Raw genomic sequence first — 20,621 nt, 5'->3', positions numbered from 1 at the left:
AGAAACTGAATTCAGACTGAAAGTTGGATATAAGCCTCACAATTATTTAATGGTGGTAAAAATTGTCTTTTGCGATGCTGATATGGTAGTCTTGTAAGCTTTTCTGTCAGTGAATTCTTCCCTAGCTGGATGAGAGCTGTAGTAAAGGGAAGGTAGGATAACCACATACTTATTTAATAAGATGCTTTAATTTTGTCTCAGGGTAAAAGGTGACTGATTTAGGAGTATATACTAATTTTCCTAAAATCTTTGACAAACCATTTACCTGGACTTCACTGTTGCGTTGATTGCTATTTCAGAGTGTTGAGATACACTGTCAGCTTGGCACAGACCTTCCTCTTTAATTAGTGATGATGGCAGATGGGCTTATTTCCACACTGGGAAAGGCCATTTCTTTAAATAGCCCTTCTCAAGAAATTATCAATGGTTGTTAGATAAAATGTGACAAGGAAATCAGGTATTATTAAGAAGTATTTTATGAGCAACAGCAGATCGTTGATACACACCTTCTTTCTTTCTGATATGAACAAACTCTACCCGTATTTTATTTTATTTTTATTTTTTGAGATGGGAGTCTTGCTCTGTCATCCAGGCTGGAGTGCAGTGGTGCAATCTCAGCTCACTGCAACCTCTGCCTCCTGGGTTAAGGCAATTTTCCTGCCCTCAGCCTCCTGAGTAGCTGTGATTACAGGCGTGCGCCACCACGTCTGGTTTATTTTTGTATTTTTAGTGGAGATGGGGTTTTACCACGTTGGCCAGGCTGGTTTTGAACTCCTGACCTCAGGTAATCTGCCCGCTTCGGCCTCCTAAAGTACTGGGATTACAAGCATGAGCCACCATGCCTGGCTTCCATCTGTGTTTTAATGTGGACTATGTTTATGCGTTAGATTAGAACAGTAGAGTAGCTGGATGTGATTCTCCTTTTTTTTTCCTTTAATGTCAGGTCAGAGTAACTCAGTGCTTTGAGGCCCTCTTATTTTCCTGATGGCTAACGTATTTGTTTGGTCTGTTGATGTTTTAACACTTCTTTGTGTGATATCGTGTGAGAAATTCAGGACCTGTACACTGCAGTACATTTGAGTATTCCTGGCCCTCACCTCCTAAATCCCACTAGCTACCCTTCCCCCATTATTTTGAGAATTAAAACACCTACTTGTTTCCAGATGCCACATGCCTCTGTGAGTGTGGGCATGAGTATATGTGTATTGTGGAGGTGGGTGAGGGAGTGGAGGAGTTCTGTTATACATCTGAGTTGTTTCATCATGGTAAGATGTTACTGTTCTTTCGTTTCATTAAAAAAATCTGTCTAATTCTTTAAAAATAGAGTTAAAGAAAGAAGATATTTATGCAGTGGAGATAGTTGGTGGTGCTACACGAATCCCTGCGGTAAAGGAGAAGATCAGCAAATTTTTTGGTAAAGAACTTAGTACAACATTAAATGCTGATGAAGCTGTCACTCGAGGCTGTGCATTGCAGGTGAATATTCTTTCTTTTATAGGTAACCGTTTATAAATCATTGTAACAAGATGGCAGTGGTTTATGTATCTAATAACCTGGGGTTAGCTCAGGGTGATTTCAAGGTGTTGAGATTCCAAAACCTTTGTTTTAAAATAGAGGTGATGTTCCTAAAAGTAATTGTACTCTATAGCACATAAGATGAATTAATTGACTAGAAACATAGGTAACTCTGAGCCTGAAGTATGACTACAATTTGGCCTGTAACCTATGTCTGTATGAAATAGTGTACATCAATTAAATAAGGGTTGGGGTTAATAGAAAAATAAGACACAGTAAGGAATAGCTAGATTATATAGGTGATTGACATGATAGAAGTTTGTGAAACTGTTCAGATACCATTAAATTACTAATGTAAATATTTTAAAAAGACCATTGATTTTCTGAAGTCATTTGTAGGTTTAGTGATTTTATCAGTTTATAATGTCTATACTTGTTAAATGGAATTTTTGAAAATTATTCTAGTGCGCCATCTTATCGCCTGCTTTCAAAGTCAGAGAATTTTCTATCACTGATGTAGTACCATATCCAATATCTCTGAGATGGAATTCTCCAGCTGAAGAAGGGTCAAGGTATCATGTTTATTAATGATTTATATACCTAAAGTTGACTATTAGGTCTGAGTAATATGTTGCTCTTCATTTCAGTTTACATAAATCTGTAACATTTTGTCGTAGTGCATGAAGGAAAGTGATCATTTATTTTAGTCAGAATAAATTTGTGTCCTTATTTAGTTTCTCACACTTGATTTTGCTGAAATCCTTGGTGCCTTTTATGTGCAGATTGATGTATATTCCTTTTTTTTTTTTTTTCCTTTAAATTACATTTAATGCTGAATTTACTCCCGTGCCATAAGTTTTGTTTCTTCANAAGGATCATCTCAATGTGGCAGGGAGAGCTCATGTATGGGTTAATCCGACCATGAGCTCTGTAGGTCCGTCGGCGCATTTTAGGTGCTTTGTTCACTTGGATATGCTCGATGACCAGAGAATCTACATCTAAACCCTTAAGTTCAGCATTACTCTCTGCGTTTTTAAGCATGTGCAGCAAAAATTCAGCACTCTTTTTGGGCCATCGACCTTGTGTCCAGCCCCACTGCTTGGCCTGGGCACACCTGCCAACTCCACCATTGTAACGTCGGAATGGTACGCACTGTTTCTGTAAAGTGACATCTTTCAGATACTTCGTGGCTTTTCGAATATGCATACCCTTGATGGCCTGGGCAGTTTCACGAGTGTTCTTAAAGTGAACACGAAGATTGGAACCTCTTGATTTGCATGATTTCGTGGGGTTCTCCGGGTCAAGTGAATAGCGAACCATTTTCACAGATCACCTCAGGCCACTTAGGGAAAGAGTTTTCCTTTTTTTACTGACTTTATATATAAAGATTCTTGGGAACTCTTATAATCTGGAAATAATGCCATTTGAAAAGAGAGAGACTAACACTATACAATAATTACAAACCTAGAACACAGGGCTAAAAGTGTTAGGAATATCCTGAATTTGTGTTTTGTCTTTTCCTCCATTCAGTGACTGTGAAGTCTTTTCCAAAATCATGCTGCTCCTTTCTCTAAAGTCCTTACATTTTATAGAAAGGAACCTTTCACTCTTGAGGCCTACTACAGCTCTCCTCAGGATTTGCCCTATCCAGATCCTGCTATAGGTAAGAGTTGGGAATTTAAAGAAAAAAAAAAGGCACAGTGGCTCACAGCTGTAATCCCAACACTTTGGAAGGCTAAAGTGGGAGGATCACTTGAGCCGAGGAGTTCAAGATCACGTAGTGGGCAACATAGTGGGACCCTGTCTCCATTTGAAAAAATAAAAAATAAAAAAGCTTATCTACTTGGAGAGTTGGCGTAGTAGAAAGAACAAGTACGGTGTTCTGAAATTTAGAGGCTTTAGATTACAAAAGAAAACCTCTTCCAGTCTCGTTAACAGGTTTAGAACCAGCCAAATGGCTATTACTTAATTGGATCTCCCATCGTATCGGCAGTTTTTCTTGGTTAACGCACATTGTAGTTACAGCTTGTGTATAAGGTGGGGCTGTATACTCTAAGGAATTAACGAAATTCAATTTGGACCCTAACATACAGTTATAAGATGTATAGAGAAAATCGCCGGGCGTGGTGGCTCACGCCTATAATCCCAGCACTTTGGGAGGCCTAGGTTGGCAGATAACAAAGTCAGGAGATCGAGAGCATCCTGGCTAACGCAGTGAAACCGGGTGTCTACTGAAAAAATACAAAAAAAAATTAGCCAGGCATGCCGATGGGCGCCTGTAGTCCCAGCTACTTGGGAGTCTGAGGCAGGAGAATGGTGTGAACCCGGGAGGCAGAGCTTGCAGTGAGCCAAGATCATGCCACTGCACACCAGCCTGGGCGACAGAGTGAGACTCCGTCTCAGAAAAAAAAAAAAAGATGTATACGGAAAATCATTAGGAGATGGTGATACGATATCAAAGCATCCTAGGTTTCAGAACTGTGTTATCTAGAGTATTTATAGACTCTGAGAAACTCTGGAAATAATACTAGTTGAGAAGAGAGAGAGAAACTAGTTATACTATAAAGACCTAGAATATATGGGTAAAGAATTAGGAGTATCCTGAATGGCATTTAGAAGCTGTAGAAAGTTAACCTATTCTGTTTTCCCCATCTGTAAATCTGTAAAACCAGGAATAACAGTGATAATTCATACTTTTCAGAGTTCTGGGAATGAAGAAAATGTAAATAAAACCCTTGTACAGTAACTGAATCTAGAAATGGCAATTTACTGAGAAATGACAAGCAGTGTGGAATCATTTTTTTTTTCCTGTTTTGTTTTTTCAGTAGAGAATGTGCCAAATATGTTTTAGGAATTAATCTGAAAGTACCATTTAAAGATAAATAGAAGTAAGAAATTGGAAGAAAGGAAAGAATTGGGAGATATTTGAGTTCTTAATTGGGGCGGGATAATAAGAGACTGAAAGAAGAAAGAAATCTGATGATTTAATAAGATTCTAAGAGGATCCATTTTGCTTATTTTAAGCATCATGTTACTGAGCTATCATTGAAAAGTAGACATAATGTAACAATGTAGGCGTATATTCATGCTTGAATTCATCCTCTTAGGTTATGTGTTCTTTTGTCTCTCGTATGTCCCTAGCTCAGTTTTCAGTTCAGAAAGTCACTCCTCAGTCTGATGGCTCCAGTTCAAAAGTGAAAGTCAAAGTTCGAGTAAATGTCCATGGCATTTTCAGTGTGTCCAGTGCATCCTTAGTGGAGGTTCACAAGTCTGAGGAAAATGAGGAGCCAATGGAAACAGATCAGAATGCAAAGGAGGAAGAGGTAATCTAGACATTGTATACCATTTGTGATGGCCCGGAAGTGACTTGTCTAGAAATTATAGCAAGTAGACTTGGTAGCAAGGGAGGAGCGTTGTGACAGAGCTGCTGATTGAGAGTGGATTTATATGTTTGCCCTTCCCCCAATATAAGTGAACCAGCAGTAGATTTTTATGCAGAATTTGAATAGAAATGGAACACAGTTGATTTCTCCTTTCAGATCTTATACTTCTCAACTTGAGTTATTCTTGATTCTGGTTATTGAATGCTCTTGAGTCTCAGTTAATTATTTTCAAAAGTAGAATAGATTGTACACTCATTTGTTGGAATTATGCACTGGGTGTTGTCTTCATTGTTCATCAGAATCAAAGCTTTATAAAACTACAAATTACCTATGATTCTGGCACTTCGGGAGCCTGAGGCAGGAAGACTGCTTGAGCCCAGAAGTTTGAGGCCAGCCTGGGCAACAAAGTGAGACCCTCATCTCTACTAAAAGTAAAAATTAACCAGGTGTGGTGGCACACACCTGTGGTCCCACCTACATGGGAGGCTGAGGCAGGAGGATTGTGTGAGCCTAGGAGGTCGAGGCTGCAGTGAGTCCTGTTTACACCACTGCACTCCAGCCTGGGTGACAGAGTGTGACTCTGCCTCTGGGAAAACAAAACTACAAATGCTGGGGTTTCATTCCCACAGATTTTACTGGAGTTGGTCTGGGCCGAGACCCAGGTAGCAGTAGTTTTAAAAGCCTCTCAGGTCATTCTAATATGTTGCAGACATTGAGAAGCCACTGGTTCAGGCTCTCCACAAACCTCTTCTTTCATCGTTGTTCTTAGGCTTTGTAATTTTAACGTGTTCACCTCCCCGAGCACATGCAGTGGTCATACTTTTGAGGATGAAGAGAGGCTGACTTAGGAACTATTTGAAAAAGTTGGAACTTTTGAGAGAAAATACCTTTGAGGAAGCCTGGAGAAGCTTATGCTCTCTTCAGGTTGTATTTTGTAGATTGTATTAAATGATGCCACATGGTGAACTGTGAGTACTTAATGGTGTACAAATCTGTTCCACAGTCATTCTTCTTTATGTAAGGGTAAGGCAGGACAAATGTTATCCTCATTGTACAGATGTATTAACTAAGATCCAGAGTGGAAAATGTCTGTGTTATAGGTAATGTGGCCTACCTGGAATTTAAGCATAGGCCTTCTGATTGCTGGTAATTCAGCAGAAATTTCATAACCATGTGACTTTGTCAATGTGTAATGAAGGTTGTTTAGTCTTCCTAATTGCAAGATTTAATTTGACCTGTTTTTCAGAAGATGCAAGTGGACCAGGAAGAACCACATGTTGAAGAGCAACAGCAGCAGACACCAGCAGAAAATAAGGCAGAGTCTGAAGAAATGGAGGTATGAGTTGTATGGTTTTTTTTTTTTTTTTTTTTTTTTTTTAAGGCAGAGTTTCACCGTTGCCCAGGCTGGAGTGCAATGACATGATCTCGGCTCACTGCAACCTCCACCTCCCGGGTTCAAGTAATTCTTCTACCTCAGCCTACTGAGTAGCTGGGATTACAGATGCACACCACCATGGCAGCTAATTTTTTTTTTTGTATTTTTTAGTAGAGATAGGGTTTCACTGTGTTGGATAGGCAGGTCTTGAACTCCTGACCTCAGGTGATCCACCTGCCTTGTCCTCTCAAAGTGCTGGTATTACAGGTGTGAGCCACCACGCCCAGCTGAGTTGTGTTTTAGAATACGCACTGCAGGCTTTTAAAGTACATGGTTTTGGCTAAGGGGCAGTGTCTTGAAACATAGTTATACTTAGAAACTCAATTTATTTGAACAATTTTTTAAGCAAGATTTTGTAGTGATATTTGTAGTGTGCTATTTGCAAGATGGCCTTTAAACTCTCTCCTGGTTTATACATGGGAAGAAAGCATGATTTATTTATGCTGGTTTCTGAATGGCTTATACTAAGTCATTCTACCCATAATTTAATTCATTACCGATAAACAATAATGAAACTGAAAATTTTTTCAAAATTATCAATAATCCATGCCTTTTAATTTTAATTTTTTAATTTTTTTGAGATGTACTCTAGCTGTGTCGCCCAGGCTAGACGTACGGTGGTGTGATCTTGGCTCACTACAGCCCCGCCTCCCAGGTTCAAGTGATTCTTATGCCTCAGCCTCCTGGGTAGCTGGGACTACAGGCGTGCACCATCACGCCTGGATAATTTTGTATTTTAGTAGGGACAAGGTTTCTCCATGTTGGCCAGGCTGGTCTCGAACTCCTGACCTCAAGTGATCCTCCCGCTTCGGCACCCTGGGATTACAGGCACGAGCTACTGTGCCCAGCCAAAATAACATCTTTTAATAAAAGGCATGGGGCCTGGTTAAGTGGCTCACGCTTGTAATCCCAGCACTTTGAGAGGCCGAGGTGGGTAGATCACTTGGGGTCAGGAGTTTGAGACCAGCATGGCCAACACAGTGAAACCCCATCTCTACTAATAATACAAAATTTATGCGGGTGGGGTGGTACATGCCTGTAGCCCCAGCCACCCAGGAGGCTGAGGCATGAGAATTGCTTGAACCTGGGAGATGGAGGTTATGTGAGCTGAGATTGTCCCACTGTACTCCAGTCTGGGCGACAGAGCAAGACTGCATCTTAAGTTATTTTAAATCATGCAATAATGGATTTAAATGTATTTTGTGAATAATGTAAATAATGTATTTATTTCAAAAGAATAGTAACATTTTGAATGAATCCTTTACAACCTATTATTTAGTTTTGAGTTGTCATGTTTAAATTTTTTTATCATTGAAAATATCTTTTAAGTTAATTATAAAATTACAGTGTATAATCTTGCCATCTTAGGAGTTTCTAATTTTAAAAGGTTTTCTAATTTTAAAAAATTTCTAATTTAAATGTGGCATTTTAAAAAGTTGGACAGAACTTTTTAAAGTGGCTTAAGTCTGTTATATATTTTCATGTCAGTTAACAAAATTTAATTGCTTTCCTTTAGCTGTGCAAGTAATATTAAAAAAGAAAATGGAAAGGAAATGGTGCTTACAGATTCTTTAGTTGGGTCAGGCCTCTTTCAGGATGGAAGACCGTTTATGTTGTTGGGTGGGATGGGGGCAGCAGTGGCAGAGACAAAGACTTGTTCTCCTATGTGTTTGTGGAAGGTGGGTGAAGAGAAGGGAGAAGTGACAGCCCCTTCCCCAATGCCCTTGAGCTGTGGGTGGTTCTAGAGGTATTAGTTATCTAGGCTTCCTTGGGATGGCTCAGAAACTAAAGTGCCGTTTGCACAGTATTGCTTCTAAAGGCAAATGAAATAGAAATGATAGATAAATTTCAGCAGCCGACTTAAGTTAGTTTGATAGGAGGTGGGAAATGACATTAAAATTTTGCTTTATCATAGAACAAATTGAATTCCAGATGAATTCTAAGGTTCAAAGTTGAAAAGGAAAAAGCTTGAAGTGAGTATTTTTCTAATCTGTGGATGAGGAAGGGCTTTCAGAGTATGAAAGCAACATAAGTAATCTCAAAGGAAAAGATATGGATATATTTGACAGTCAAAACTTATATATAGACAAATAATACAGTTAGAAAAAACTAGAAGAGTCACTGTGGCTCACGCCTGTAATCCAGCACTTCAGGAGGCTGAGGCGGGCGGATCACTTAAGGTCAGGAGTTTGAGACCAGCCTAGCCAACACGGCGAAACCCCATCTCTACTAAAAATACAAAAATTAGCTGGGCGTGGTGGCGGGCGCCTGTAATCCCAGCTACTCAGGAGGCTGAGGCAGGAGAATCGCTTGAACCCGGGAGGCAGAGGTTGCAGTGAGCCGAGATCGTGCCATTGCACTCCAGCCTGGGCTGCAGAGCAAGACTCCATCTCAAACAAACAACAAACAAACTGGAAGAGTCAGTTATTTGTGGGGAAAAAAACACTGCAATCCTGAAAGAACAGTGGATAAAATATTACTAGGCAGTTTGAGGAAATAATTAAGTATGGCTTGTAAGTGTCTGAAAAAGGTTAAAAGAAAGTCATACTGAATGAATAACAGATGACATTAAATGAATTCTCATTTGTGGATAGGGTGCAGTGAAATGAGTTTTCTCCTTGTGAGAATGTAAATAGTTATAGACAGTATAGAAATCAAATTACCAATATGTTACTGATCCATAAAAATTTCATAACCTCCTCCCCACTAACTTCATTTGCATGTCTATATGTTTAAAAGTAGGAGAAACATTTTTAATAGTGATTGTATATTGATATGGGATTATAGGAGAGAGGTATTTTGTAAAATTTACCATCTTAATTACTTTTAAATGTACAGTTCAGTAGTGTTAAGTATATAGACATTGTGGTGTAACCAGTCTTCAGAACTTCATCTTGAAAAACCAAAACTCTAGACCCATTAAATAACTTTCCATTATTCCCCTCCCCCATCCCGACAGCCACTATTCTGATTCCATTTTTATGAATTTGACTGCTCTAGATTGACTTATTTTTTATTTTCTAGATGTTATGGTAGTCCTAAGTTACTTAGATCATCATCAAAAGAGAAGGAAGTAAAAAAAGCAAAAACAGCTTTTCAAACATGACCCATTTTGAAGTTTAAGGTAGTCTGTATATGTGTTTGTTCTTAATGAGTTCTATTCTTTTAGACCTCTCAAGCTGGATCAAAGGATAAAAAGATGGACCAACCACCCCAAGCCAAGAAGGCAAAAGTGAAGACCAGTACTGTGGACCTGCCAATCGAGAATCAGCTATTATGGCAGATAGACAGAGAGATGCTCAACTTGTACATTGAAAATGAGGTTGTTATTTAAAGTCTATTGGAACAATGAGCTACTAACAAATTAATGTTAACATAGTATTCAGACTCTGTGTTGAGTAACTTTATGCATTTTTGATTGGGCTTCGAGAAAATAATTTAGACTTTTGCATGATATTTTAAGGGCAAGTTGAAGCAATAGATCCCATGTTATTTCAATTCTTTTATGGTGGTACTAATATGTCTGTATTGCTAGAAGCTCTGTTATGAAAATTTTGACATATAATGTCTTTGGTGTAGGGGAGGTATTGTTCATTTTTGAATACGGGGGTATATTTGTTCACTAGAGATTGGGATATTTGAGGTTGGAGGTCATGGAAGTTGATCAGTAGGAGAAATCATATAGCACTGATGGTGGCAGTATTTTGCTTATTCCTTTCTGTTGCCAGTCAGTATGTAAATATAGTAACTCTTAATTGAGAGATGCAAGGTTTGGGATTTGTGAGCACATTNTTTTTTTTTTTTTTTTTTTTTTTTTTTAAGGCAGAGTTTCACCGTTGCCCAGGCTGGAGTGCAATGACATGATCTCGGCTCACTGCAACCTCCACCTCCCGGGTTCAAGTAATTCTTCTACCTCAGCCTACTGAGTAGCTGGGATTACAGATGCACACCACCATGGCAGCTAATTTTTTTTTTTGTATTTTTTAGTAGAGATAGGGTTTCACTGTGTTGGATAGGCAGGTCTTGAACTCCTGACCTCAGGTGATCCACCTGCCTTGTCCTCTCAAAGTGCTGGTATTACAGGTGTGAGCCACCACGCCCAGCTGAGTTGTGTTTTAGAATACGCACTGCAGGCTTTTTAAAGTACATGGTTTTGGCTAAGGGGCAGTGTCTTGAAACATAGTTATACTTAGAAACTCAATTTATTTGAACAATTTTTTAAGCAAGATTTTGTAGTGATATTTGTAGTGTGCTATTTGCAAGATGGCCTTTAAACTCTCTCCTGGTTTATACATGGGAAGAAAGCATGATTTATTTATGCTGGTTTCTGAATGGCTTATACTAAGTCATTCTACCCATAATTTAATTCATTACCGATAAACAATAATGAAACTGAAAATTTTTTCAAAATTATCAATAATCCATGCCTTTTAATTTTTAATTTTTTAATTTTTTTGAGATGTACTCTAGCTGTGTCGCCCAGGCTAGACGTACGGTGGTGTGATCTTGGCTCACTACAGCCCCCGCCTCCCAGGTTCAAGTGATTCTTATGCCTCAGCCTCCTGGGTAGCTGGGACTACAGGCGTGCACCATCACGCCTGGATAATTTTTGTATTTTTAGTAGGGACAAGGTTTCTCCATGTTGGCCAGGCTGGTCTCGAACTCCTGACCTCAAGTGATCCTCCCGCTTCGGCACCCTGGGATTACAGGCACGAGCTACTGTGCCCAGCCAAAATAACATCTTTTAATAAAAAGGCATGGGGCCTGGTTAAGTGGCTCACGCTTGTAATCCCAGCACTTTGAGAGGCCGAGGTGGGTAGATCACTTGGGGTCAGGAGTTTGAGACCAGCATGGCCAACACAGTGAAACCCCATCTCTACTAATAATACAAAATTTATGCGGGTGGGGTGGTACATGCCTGTAGCCCCAGCCACCCAGGAGGCTGAGGCATGAGAATTGCTTGAACCTGGGAGATGGAGGTTATGTGAGCTGAGATTGTCCCACTGTACTCCAGTCTGGGCGACAGAGCAAGACTGCATCTTAAGTTATTTTAAATCATGCAATAATGGATTTAAATGTATTTTGTGAATAATGTAAATAATGTATTTATTTCAAAAAGAATAGTAACATTTTTGAATGAATCCTTTACAACCTATTATTTAGTTTTGAGTTGTCATGTTTAAATTTTTTTATCATTGAAAATATCTTTTAAGTTAATTATAAAATTACAGTGTATAATCTTGCCATCTTAGGAGTTTCTAATTTTAAAAAGTTTTCTAATTTTAAAAAATTTCTAATTTAAATGTGGCATTTTAAAAGTTGGACAGAACTTTTAAAGTGGCTTAAGTCTGTTATATATTTTCATGTCAGTTAACAAAATTTAATTGCTTTCCTTTAGCTGTGCAAGTAATATTAAAAAAGAAAATGGAAAGGAAATGGTGCTTACAGATTCTTTAGTTGGGTCAGGCCTCTTTCAGGATGGAAGACCGTTTATGTTGTTGGGTGGGATGGGGCAGCAGTGGCAGAGACAAAGACTTGTTCTCCTATGTGTTTGTGGAAGGTGGGTGAAGAGAAGGGAGAAGTGACAGCCCCTTCCCCAATGCCCTTGAGCTGTGGGTGGTTCTAGAGGTATTAGTTATCTAGGCTTCCTTGGGATGGCTCAGAAACTAAAGTGCCGTTTGCACAGTATTGCTTCTAAAGGCAAATGAAATAGAAATGATAGATAAATTTCAGCAGCCGACTTAAGTTAGTTTGATAGGAGGTGGGAAATGACATTAAAATTTTGCTTTATCATAGAACAAATTGAATTCCAGATGAATTCTAAGGTTCAAAGTTGAAAAGGAAAAGCTTGAAGTGAGTATTTTCTAATCTGTGGATGAGGAAGGGCTTTCAGAGTATGAAAGCAACATAAGTAATCTCAAAGGAAAAGATATGGATATATTTGACAGTCAAAACTTATATATAGACAAATAATACAGTTAGAAAAAACTAGAAGAGTCACTGTGGCTCACGCCTGTAATCCAGCACTTCAGGAGGCTGAGGCGGGCGGATCACTTAAGGTCAGGAGTTTGAGACCAGCCTAGCCAACACGGCGAAACCCCATCTCTACTAAAATACAAAATTAGCTGGGCGTAGTGGCGGGCGCCTGTAATCCCAGCTACTCAGGAGGCTGAGGCAGGAGAATCTCTTGAACCCGGGAGGCAGAGGTTGCAGTGAGCCGAGATCGTGCCATTGCACTCCAGCCTGGGCTGCAGAGCAAGACTCCATCTCAAACAAACAACAAACAAACTGGAAGAGTCAGTTATTTGTGGGGAAAAAAACACTGCAATCCTGAAAGAACAGTGGATAAAATATTACTAGGCAGTTTGAGGAAATAATTAAGTATGGCTTGTAAGTGTCTGAAAAGGTTAAAAGAAAGTCATACTGAATGAATAACAGATGACATTAAATGAATTCTCATTTGTGGATAGGGTGCAGTGAAATGAGTTTTCTCCTTGTGAGAATGTAAATAGTTATAGACAGTATAGAAATCAAATTACCAATATGTTACTGATCCATAAAATTTCATAACCTCCTCCCCACTAACTTCATTTGCATGTCTATATGTTTAAAAGTAGGAGAAACATTTTAATAGTGATTGTATATTGATATGGGATTATAGGAGAGAGGTATTTTGTAAAATTTACCATCTTAATTACTTTTAAATGTACAGTTCAGTAGTGTTAAGTATATAGACATTGTGGTGTAACCAGTCTTCAGAACTTCATCTTGAAAACCAAAACTCTAGACCCATTAAATAACTTTCCATTATTCCCCTCCCCATCCCGACAGCCACTATTCTGATTCCATTTTATGAATTTGACTGCTCTAGATTGACTTATTTTTTATTTTCTAGATGTTATGGTAGTCCTAAGTTACTTAGATCATCATCAAAAGAGAAGGAAGTAAAAAAAGCAAAACAGCTTTTCAAACATGACCCATTTTGAAGTTTAAGGTAGTCTGTATATGTGTTTGTTCTTAATGAGTTCTATTCTTTTAGACCTCTCAAGCTGGATCAAAGGATAAAAGATGGACCAACCACCCCAAGCCAAGAAGGCAAAAGTGAAGACCAGTACTGTGGACCTGCCAATCGAGAATCAGCTATTATGGCAGATAGACAGAGAGATGCTCAACTTGTACATTGAAAATGAGGTTGTTATTTAAAGTCTATTGGAACAATGAGCTACTAACAAATTAATGTTAACATAGTATTCAGACTCTGTGTTGAGTAACTTTATGCATTTTGATTGGGCTTCGAGAAAATAATTTAGACTTTTGCATGATATTTTAAGGGCAAGTTGAAGCAATAGATCCCATGTTATTTCAATTCTTTTATGGTGGTACTAATATGTCTGTATTGCTAGAAGCTCTGTTATGAAAATTTTGACATATAATGTCTTTGGTGTAGGGGAGGTATTGTTCATTTTGAATACGGGGTATATTTGTTCACTAGAGATTGGGATATTTGAGGTTGGAGGTCATGGAAGTTGATCAGTAGGAGAAATCATATAGCACTGATGGTGGCAGTATTTTGCTTATTCCTTTCTGTTGCCAGTCAGTATGTAAATATAGTAACTCTTAATTGAGAGATGCAAGGTTTGGGATTTGTGAGCACATTTAATTTTTGTCTGTGAGGTTTCTTACCAGGTTTCCACTGGATCTTAGAATAGTTTTGTCTTATAGAAACTTCAGCATTTATACTTCATGAATGAATTTGATTTTTTTTATCTCATAATAAATAACACAGCAGAGGATATCACTTAGTGACATTGAAAACAATAGGTTTTTTCATTTAATAGGTGTTTTAAAAACAATAGGTTTTTAAAGTTCTCTTTGTCTTAAATTCTTTAATTTTGCTTTTGAGTGTCTATACCTTGATGTTTCTATTGTTCTTTTTTTTAATCACACCCACAAAACTCTTTTTGATATTCAAAGTCTGTCAAGGATTAGTCTTCCCACTTGCGTTTGTTATGTGACTTGCAGAACTAAAAGGATTTGGGGAAGAAAGCCTCTACTTTTTTTTTTTTTTTTTTTTTTGAGATGGAATCTGGCTCTATGGCCCAGGCTGGAGTGCAGTGGTGTGATCTCTGCTCACTGCAAGCTCCGCCTCCCGGGTTCACGCCATTCTCCTGCCTCAGCCTCCCGAGTAGCTGGGACTACAGGCGCCCACCACCACGCCCGGTTAATTTTTTGTATTTTTAGTAGAGACGGGGTTTCACCATGTTAGTTAGGATGGTCTCGATCTCTTGACCTCGTGATCCACCTGCCTCAGCCTCCAAAGTGCTGGGATTACAGGCGTGAGCCACTGTGTCCGGCTCTACTTTTATAATTATATTGGTATTTAAGAGGAAATGATTTCAGTTGTCCTAATGTCTAATTAATTTGTACATAATATTTATTCTCAGGGTAAGATGATCATGCAGGATAAACTGGAGAAGGAGCGGAATGATGCTAAGAATGCAGTGGAGGAATATGTGTATGAAATGAGAGACAAGCTTAGTGGTGAATATGAGAAGTTTGTGAGTGAAGATGTAAGTCTACTGCAATATACCTAACTACTGTGTGTCTTCTGTGAACATCTTTAAATGGGTTAGAAGGGAAGTCTGCAGCTATATGTGTATAGTAGAATTATTAAAAACAGTTTTTTTGGGGGGGCGCAAAATTTTATATATTTGTCTATTAGCACAGTGTTTTGCAAAGTTTGGTCTTTGTGCATCATGTTCACAAATCACTTTTGACACATTCGAATATTGTTATTTATCTTGTATTTTTCTTTTCTTTCTTTCTTTCTTTTTTTTTGGAGACAGAGTTTTGCTTTTGTTGCCCAGGCTGGAGTGCAATGGCACGATCTCTGCTCACCGCAGCCTCCACCTCCTAGCTTCAAGCAATTCTCCTGCCTCAGCCTCCTGAATAGCTGGGATTACAGGCATGCGCCACCACACCTGGCTAATTTTGTGTTTTTAGTAGAGATGGGGTTTCTCCATGTTGAACAGGCTGGTCTCTAACTCCTGACCTCAGGTGATCCGCCTGCCTTGGCCTCCCAAAGTGTTGGGGTTACAGGCGTGAGCCACCGCGCCCAGCCTGTGTTTTTCTTTAAATTTTAAAGCTTTTCCTGTTTATTGTAAAAAAAAAAAAAAAAAAAAAAATTTCAATACCTCTTGGGTACAGGTGGTTTTTGGTTACATGGATGAATTGTATAGTGGTGAATTCTGAGATTTTGGTGCACCTGTCATCCTTGTCCTGTACATTGTACCCAAGATGTAGTTTTTTAAATCCCACACCCCACTTCTGTCCTCCTGCTTTTGAGTCTCCAAAGTCTATTGTATTACTGTGTATGCTCCTGGGTACCCATAGCTTAGCTCCTATTTATAAGTGAAAACATAACAGTATTTGGTTTTCCATTCCCAAGTTACTTCACTTAGAATAATGGCCTCCAGCTCCATCCAGTTGCTGCAAAAGACATTACTTTGCTCCTTTTTATGACTCAGTAGTAGTTCATGGTGTGTATATACCATGTTTTCTTTTTTTTTTTGAGACGGAGTCTTGCTCTGTTGCCCAGGCTGGAGTACGGTGACACGATCTTGGCTCACTGCAAGCTCTGCCTCTTGGGTTCACGCCATTCTGCCTCAGCCTCCCGAGTAGCTGGGACTACAGCGTCCACCACTGCGCCCAGCTAATTTTTTGTGTGTGGTTTTTTAGTAGAGACGGGATTTCACCATGTTAGCCAGGGTGGTCTTGATCTCCTGACCTCGTGATCTGCCCGCCTCGGCCTCCCAGAATGCTGGGATTACAGGCGTGAGCCATTGTGCCCTGCCTACCACATTTGGTTTATTTACTCGTTGGTTGATGGGTACTTAACTCAGTTGTTATTATTTTTTAGTTTTTTTGAGATGGAGTTTCGGTCTTGTTGCCCAGGCTGGAGTACAATGGCACGATGTTGGCTCACTGTAACTTCCGCCTCCCTGGTTCAAGCGATTCTCCTGCCTCAGCCTCCCTAGTAGCTGGGACTACAGGCATGCTCCACCATGCTTGGCTGATTTTTGTATTTTTAGTAGAGACGGGGTTTCACCATGTTGGCCAGGCTAGTCTATCCTTACCTCAGATGATCCATCTGCCTCAGTCTCCCAAAGTGCTGGGATTATAGGCATGAGCAACTGTTCCCCGCCACACTTACTTTTAAATGTAGTTTTTAATTCTGAAATTTTTTAACTTATCCAAAGTCCTCCATGGCAGGGAGAATAATATAATAAAAGCCCCCATACCTATCAAGTGGACCAACATTTGCCAGCCTTGTTTTCTGTGTCTCCCATCTCCTTCCTCCCCCTGTATTTTATCTTATTTTATTTTTTTTGAAGTGAAGTTTTGCTCTGTCTCCCAGGCTGGAGTGCAGTGGCCCCATCTTGGTCACTGCAACCTCCGCCTCCTGAGTTCAAGCAGTTCCCCTGCTTCAGCCTTTCTAGTAGCTGGGATTACAGGTGTCCGCCATCATGCCCGGGTAATTTTGTTTTGTATTTTTAGTGGAGACGGGGTTTCACCATGTTGGCCAGGCTGTTCTCGAACTCCTGATCTCAGGTGATCCACGTGCCTCAGCCTCCCAAGGATTACAAATGTGAGCCACCGCGCCTGGCTGCCATCTGTATTTTAAAGCAAATCCCAGATACATCATTATATTCTATGCCTCTGACTGTATTTGGGATGTAATTTTTGAATGACCTAATTATAATATTTTCTTCATCATTAGGATCGTAACAGTTTTACTTTGAAACTAGAAGATACTGAAAATTGGTTGTATGAGGATGGAGAAGACCAGCCAAAGCAAGTTTATGTCGATAAGTTGGCTGAATTAAAAGTAAGTGACTCTTGAGAGCAGAGGTATCCAGAACCCTTGTTGAAGCTTCCTCTGAGGACCTCAAATTTGGGAGGAATTCTCAAGTAAAGAAGACAGACTGAAAATGATGTTTGATGAACTAAACCCTTTATGACTTAGGCTCATTATCATTCTCACTTTTAGAACCTTGTAATAACAAAATGATTTTTCTGAACATTGAGTTTAGGTTTATAATACTTCACTGAATTGGATGTCTAGTGCATTCTTGGTATCAAGAGATACAAAGACTAGCAAGACTTAGTACCTGCCCTAAAGGCACAGGGAATGCAGTTGGGGCAGGGCTGTTTCTGTTTATGTAGTTTGGATTCTCAATAAAAGCAAAGCATCTGGTGGGTTTTCTTTTTTTTATAAGACAGAGTCTTCCTCTGTCACCTAGGCTGGAGTGCAGTGGCGCAGTCTTGGCTCATTGCAACCTCTGTCTCCTGGATTCAAGGGATTCTTATGCTTCAGCCTCCAGAGTAGCTGGGATTACAGGCATGTGCCACCATGCCAAGCTAATTTTTGTATTTTTAGTAGAGACAGGGTTTCACCATGTTGGCCAGGCTGTCTCGAACCCCTTACTTCAAGTGATATGCTTGCCTTAGCCTCCCAGAGTGCTGAAATTATAGGTGTGAAGCCATCACGCATGGCCACAGCATCTGGTTTTGTATTTAAAGCATCTCATCTTTTAACATTAGGATTAAAAATGCAAAGAATTACATAAAATTGAGGCCTTTTGTTTGGAAAAGGTTGCAGATGCACAAGAATGAACTTTTCACATTTCTCTTTAATTTTAGCTCTGGATTACTTGGTTTCTTATGGAACTGGGCCATTTTGAGTCTCACTCTGTCACTCAGGCTGGAGTTCAGTGGTATGGTCATGGCTCACTGCAGCCTCAACCTCATGCTCAAGCAGTCCTTCTGCCTCAGTCTCCCAAGTAGCTAGGATTACAGCTATGTGCCATCACTCTTGGCTGTTTTAATTTTTTTGTAGGGAAAGGGTCTCCCTGTGTTGCCCAGACTGGCATGGGAACTCCTGGACTCAAGCAATTCTCCTGCCTTGGTCTCCCAAAGTGCTGAGATTACAGGCATGAGCCATGGAACCTGACCAAGCATTTCTTAATATCACTGTTGTATTGTTTTCAAGTTCCAGTTATTTCATAAATGATTTTTGTGTTTGAATTAGTATCCATATAAGGCTCATAGATTTTATTGATGTTGCTTATAACTGTGTCTGTAGTTCTTCTTCCGTCATTTCCTCGTGTTGCCCCCACCCTTTCCTTATTTATTTTATGAGGAAATTGGATCATTGGTCCTGTAGGATCTTCCTGTAGTTGGATTTTGCTGATTTTCACCTCCATGGTGGCGTTTAATATTATTTGTCAAGTTGATGGTTACATTTAGAGGCTCCATCAGATTCAGGTGTTTAAGATTTTAAAGGATTTTTTATTTTTGACAAGTATACTTTATATTTAGTACTGTGTATCTGTATTCGATGACACCTAATTTTTGGTGGTCTCCCTGCTGTGTTTTGAGAACAAGGGCTCAGGTGACAAATTGAAGCGATTCCACATAGAACAGTACTGAGGTATAGTCTCATTCCCCTTCTGAAGTAGCTTCATATTTCCAAAGGCCTGGAGAAATATATTTAACTTCTTATATATAGCACACGGAGATTAAATGTACTTTATCACCAATCTTAGTGGAATCAGTACTCTGGATCGTCAAACTGCCATATGAAGACTGTGTGTATTCTTCTGTTAAGAATCTAGGTCAACCTATTAAGATACGGTTCCAGGAATCTGAAGAACGACCAAAATTATTTGAAGAACTAGGGAAACAGATCCAACAGTATATGAAAATAATCAGCTCTTTCAAAACAAGGTAACTTTTTTCTTTTCCTACTCTTAGTGAAGTTAACTTTTTTTTGTTTTTGAGACAGAGTCTTGCTCTGTTGCCCAGGCTGGAGTGCAGTGGCACAATCTCGGCTCACTGCAACCTCCACCTCCTGGGTTTAAGCGGATTCTCCTGCCTCAGCTTCCCAAGTAGCTGGGACTACAGGCATGCGCCATGACGCCCAGCTCATTTTTGTATTTTTAGTAGAGATGGGGTTTCGCCATGTTGGCCAGGCTGGTCTTGAACTCTCGACCTCAAGTGATCCACCTGCCTTGGCCTCCCAAAGTGCTGACTGGTATTACAGGCGTGAGCCACTGCTCCCGGCCATAAAGTTAACTTCTGAGGCATTTACATAGCATTTTTTTCTCTTGTTCCCATTAACTTGTTTAATAGCACTTTTTATTTTGGATATTAATGTAATGTGGAATGTTTTATAACATCTTAATAAGAACCATAGGATTTGCTATATCTCTTTAATAGGTGGAATCTGGAATTGAACAGTGTTGTTCAGTTTCCTTTTCATTAGTGTTTGACTTAACATGCTCTATCCTGGTCTTTCTAAGAACACCTGAGGCCTAGTAATTATGCACACAGTACCTTTATAAGGTAGGGGGTGGTATCAGCATATATAGATAAATTCCAACTTATTTAAGCCTCACTTTCCTTAAGCAACATTCAGGGTCGCTAAATTGGGAGAACTGTCATTTAGCCAGAAGTCTGACTCCGAAGTTCAGACTTTGGAGTATAAAGTTCCTCCATTATACCCCAGGTTCTTGACATATTGTTAGTGTAAGAAACTTTGACATATTGTTAGTGTAAGAAACCATAAATTGAGCTTTTGTGGTTTTTTTTTTTTTTGGACAAGTTCTCACTTTGTCACCCAGGCTGGGGTGCAATGGTGAAATCTCGGCTCACTGCAGCCTCTACCTCTCTGGCTCAAGCCGTTCTCCTGCCTCAGCTACTTTCTCAGTAGTTGGGACTGTAGGCATGTACCACCACACCCAACTGGGGTTGTCTTTTTTTTTTTTTTTGAGATGTCATTTCACCATGTTACCCAGGCTGGTCTTGAACTCCTGAGCTCAAATGATCCACCCACCTTGACCTCCCAAAGTGCTACGATCACAGGCATTAGCCATTAGGCCCCGCCTCTTTTTTTTTGTTTTTCTTCTTTTTTGTGAGACAGGCTCTCAGTCTGTTGCCCATGCTCAAGTGCAGTGGTGTGATCATAGCTCACTGCATCCTCAGCCTCCTGAGCTCAAGTGACCTTCCTGCCTCAGCCTCCTGAGTAGCTGGGACTACAGGCATGTGGCCCTCATGCCTGGCTAATTTTTATATTTTTTATAGAGACGGGCTCATTGTGTTGCCCAGGTCTTAAAGTCATGGGCTTAAGTGATCCTCCTGCCTCAGCCTCCCAAAGTGCTAAGATTATAAGCGTGAGCCACCACGCCCAGCCTGAAAGGCCTTTTTTTTTTTTTTTTTTTTTTTGC

General features: G+C 39.7%; 1 protein-coding gene and 1 pseudogene across 2 annotated transcripts in view; one reads left to right on the top strand and one right to left on the bottom strand.

The window, feature by feature from the left end:
- HSPA4 (heat shock protein family A (Hsp70) member 4) overlaps positions 1-20,621 on the top strand; it is a 62,117-nt gene that overhangs the window by 37,929 nt on the left and 3,567 nt on the right. Inside the window, 10 exon segments of the mRNA XM_017871989.1 lie at positions 1,325-1,476; positions 1,981-2,087; positions 3,046-3,062; positions 3,065-3,178; positions 4,657-4,838; positions 6,145-6,234; positions 9,503-9,655; positions 14,778-14,903; positions 17,114-17,221; positions 19,004-19,122. Coding sequence (XP_017727478.1) covers positions 1,325-1,476; positions 1,981-2,087; positions 3,046-3,062; positions 3,065-3,178; positions 4,657-4,838; positions 6,145-6,234; positions 9,503-9,655; positions 14,778-14,903; positions 17,114-17,221; positions 19,004-19,122 — 1,168 coding nt within the window.
- LOC108529521 (60S ribosomal protein L17 pseudogene) lies at positions 2,254-2,875 on the bottom strand (annotated as a pseudogene). The gene has a single exon (XR_001885562.1). The product of XR_001885562.1 is annotated as a 60S ribosomal protein L17 pseudogene (transcript).

This window comes from Rhinopithecus bieti, unplaced genomic scaffold (genome assembly GCF_001698545.2).
Source record: "Rhinopithecus bieti isolate Rb0 unplaced genomic scaffold, ASM169854v2 scaffold_5889, whole genome shotgun sequence".
Lineage (NCBI taxonomy): Eukaryota > Metazoa > Chordata > Mammalia > Primates > Cercopithecidae > Rhinopithecus > Rhinopithecus bieti.
Note: the sequence above shows the minus strand (reverse complement) of the source record. Positions and strands in the feature narration are given on the sequence as shown.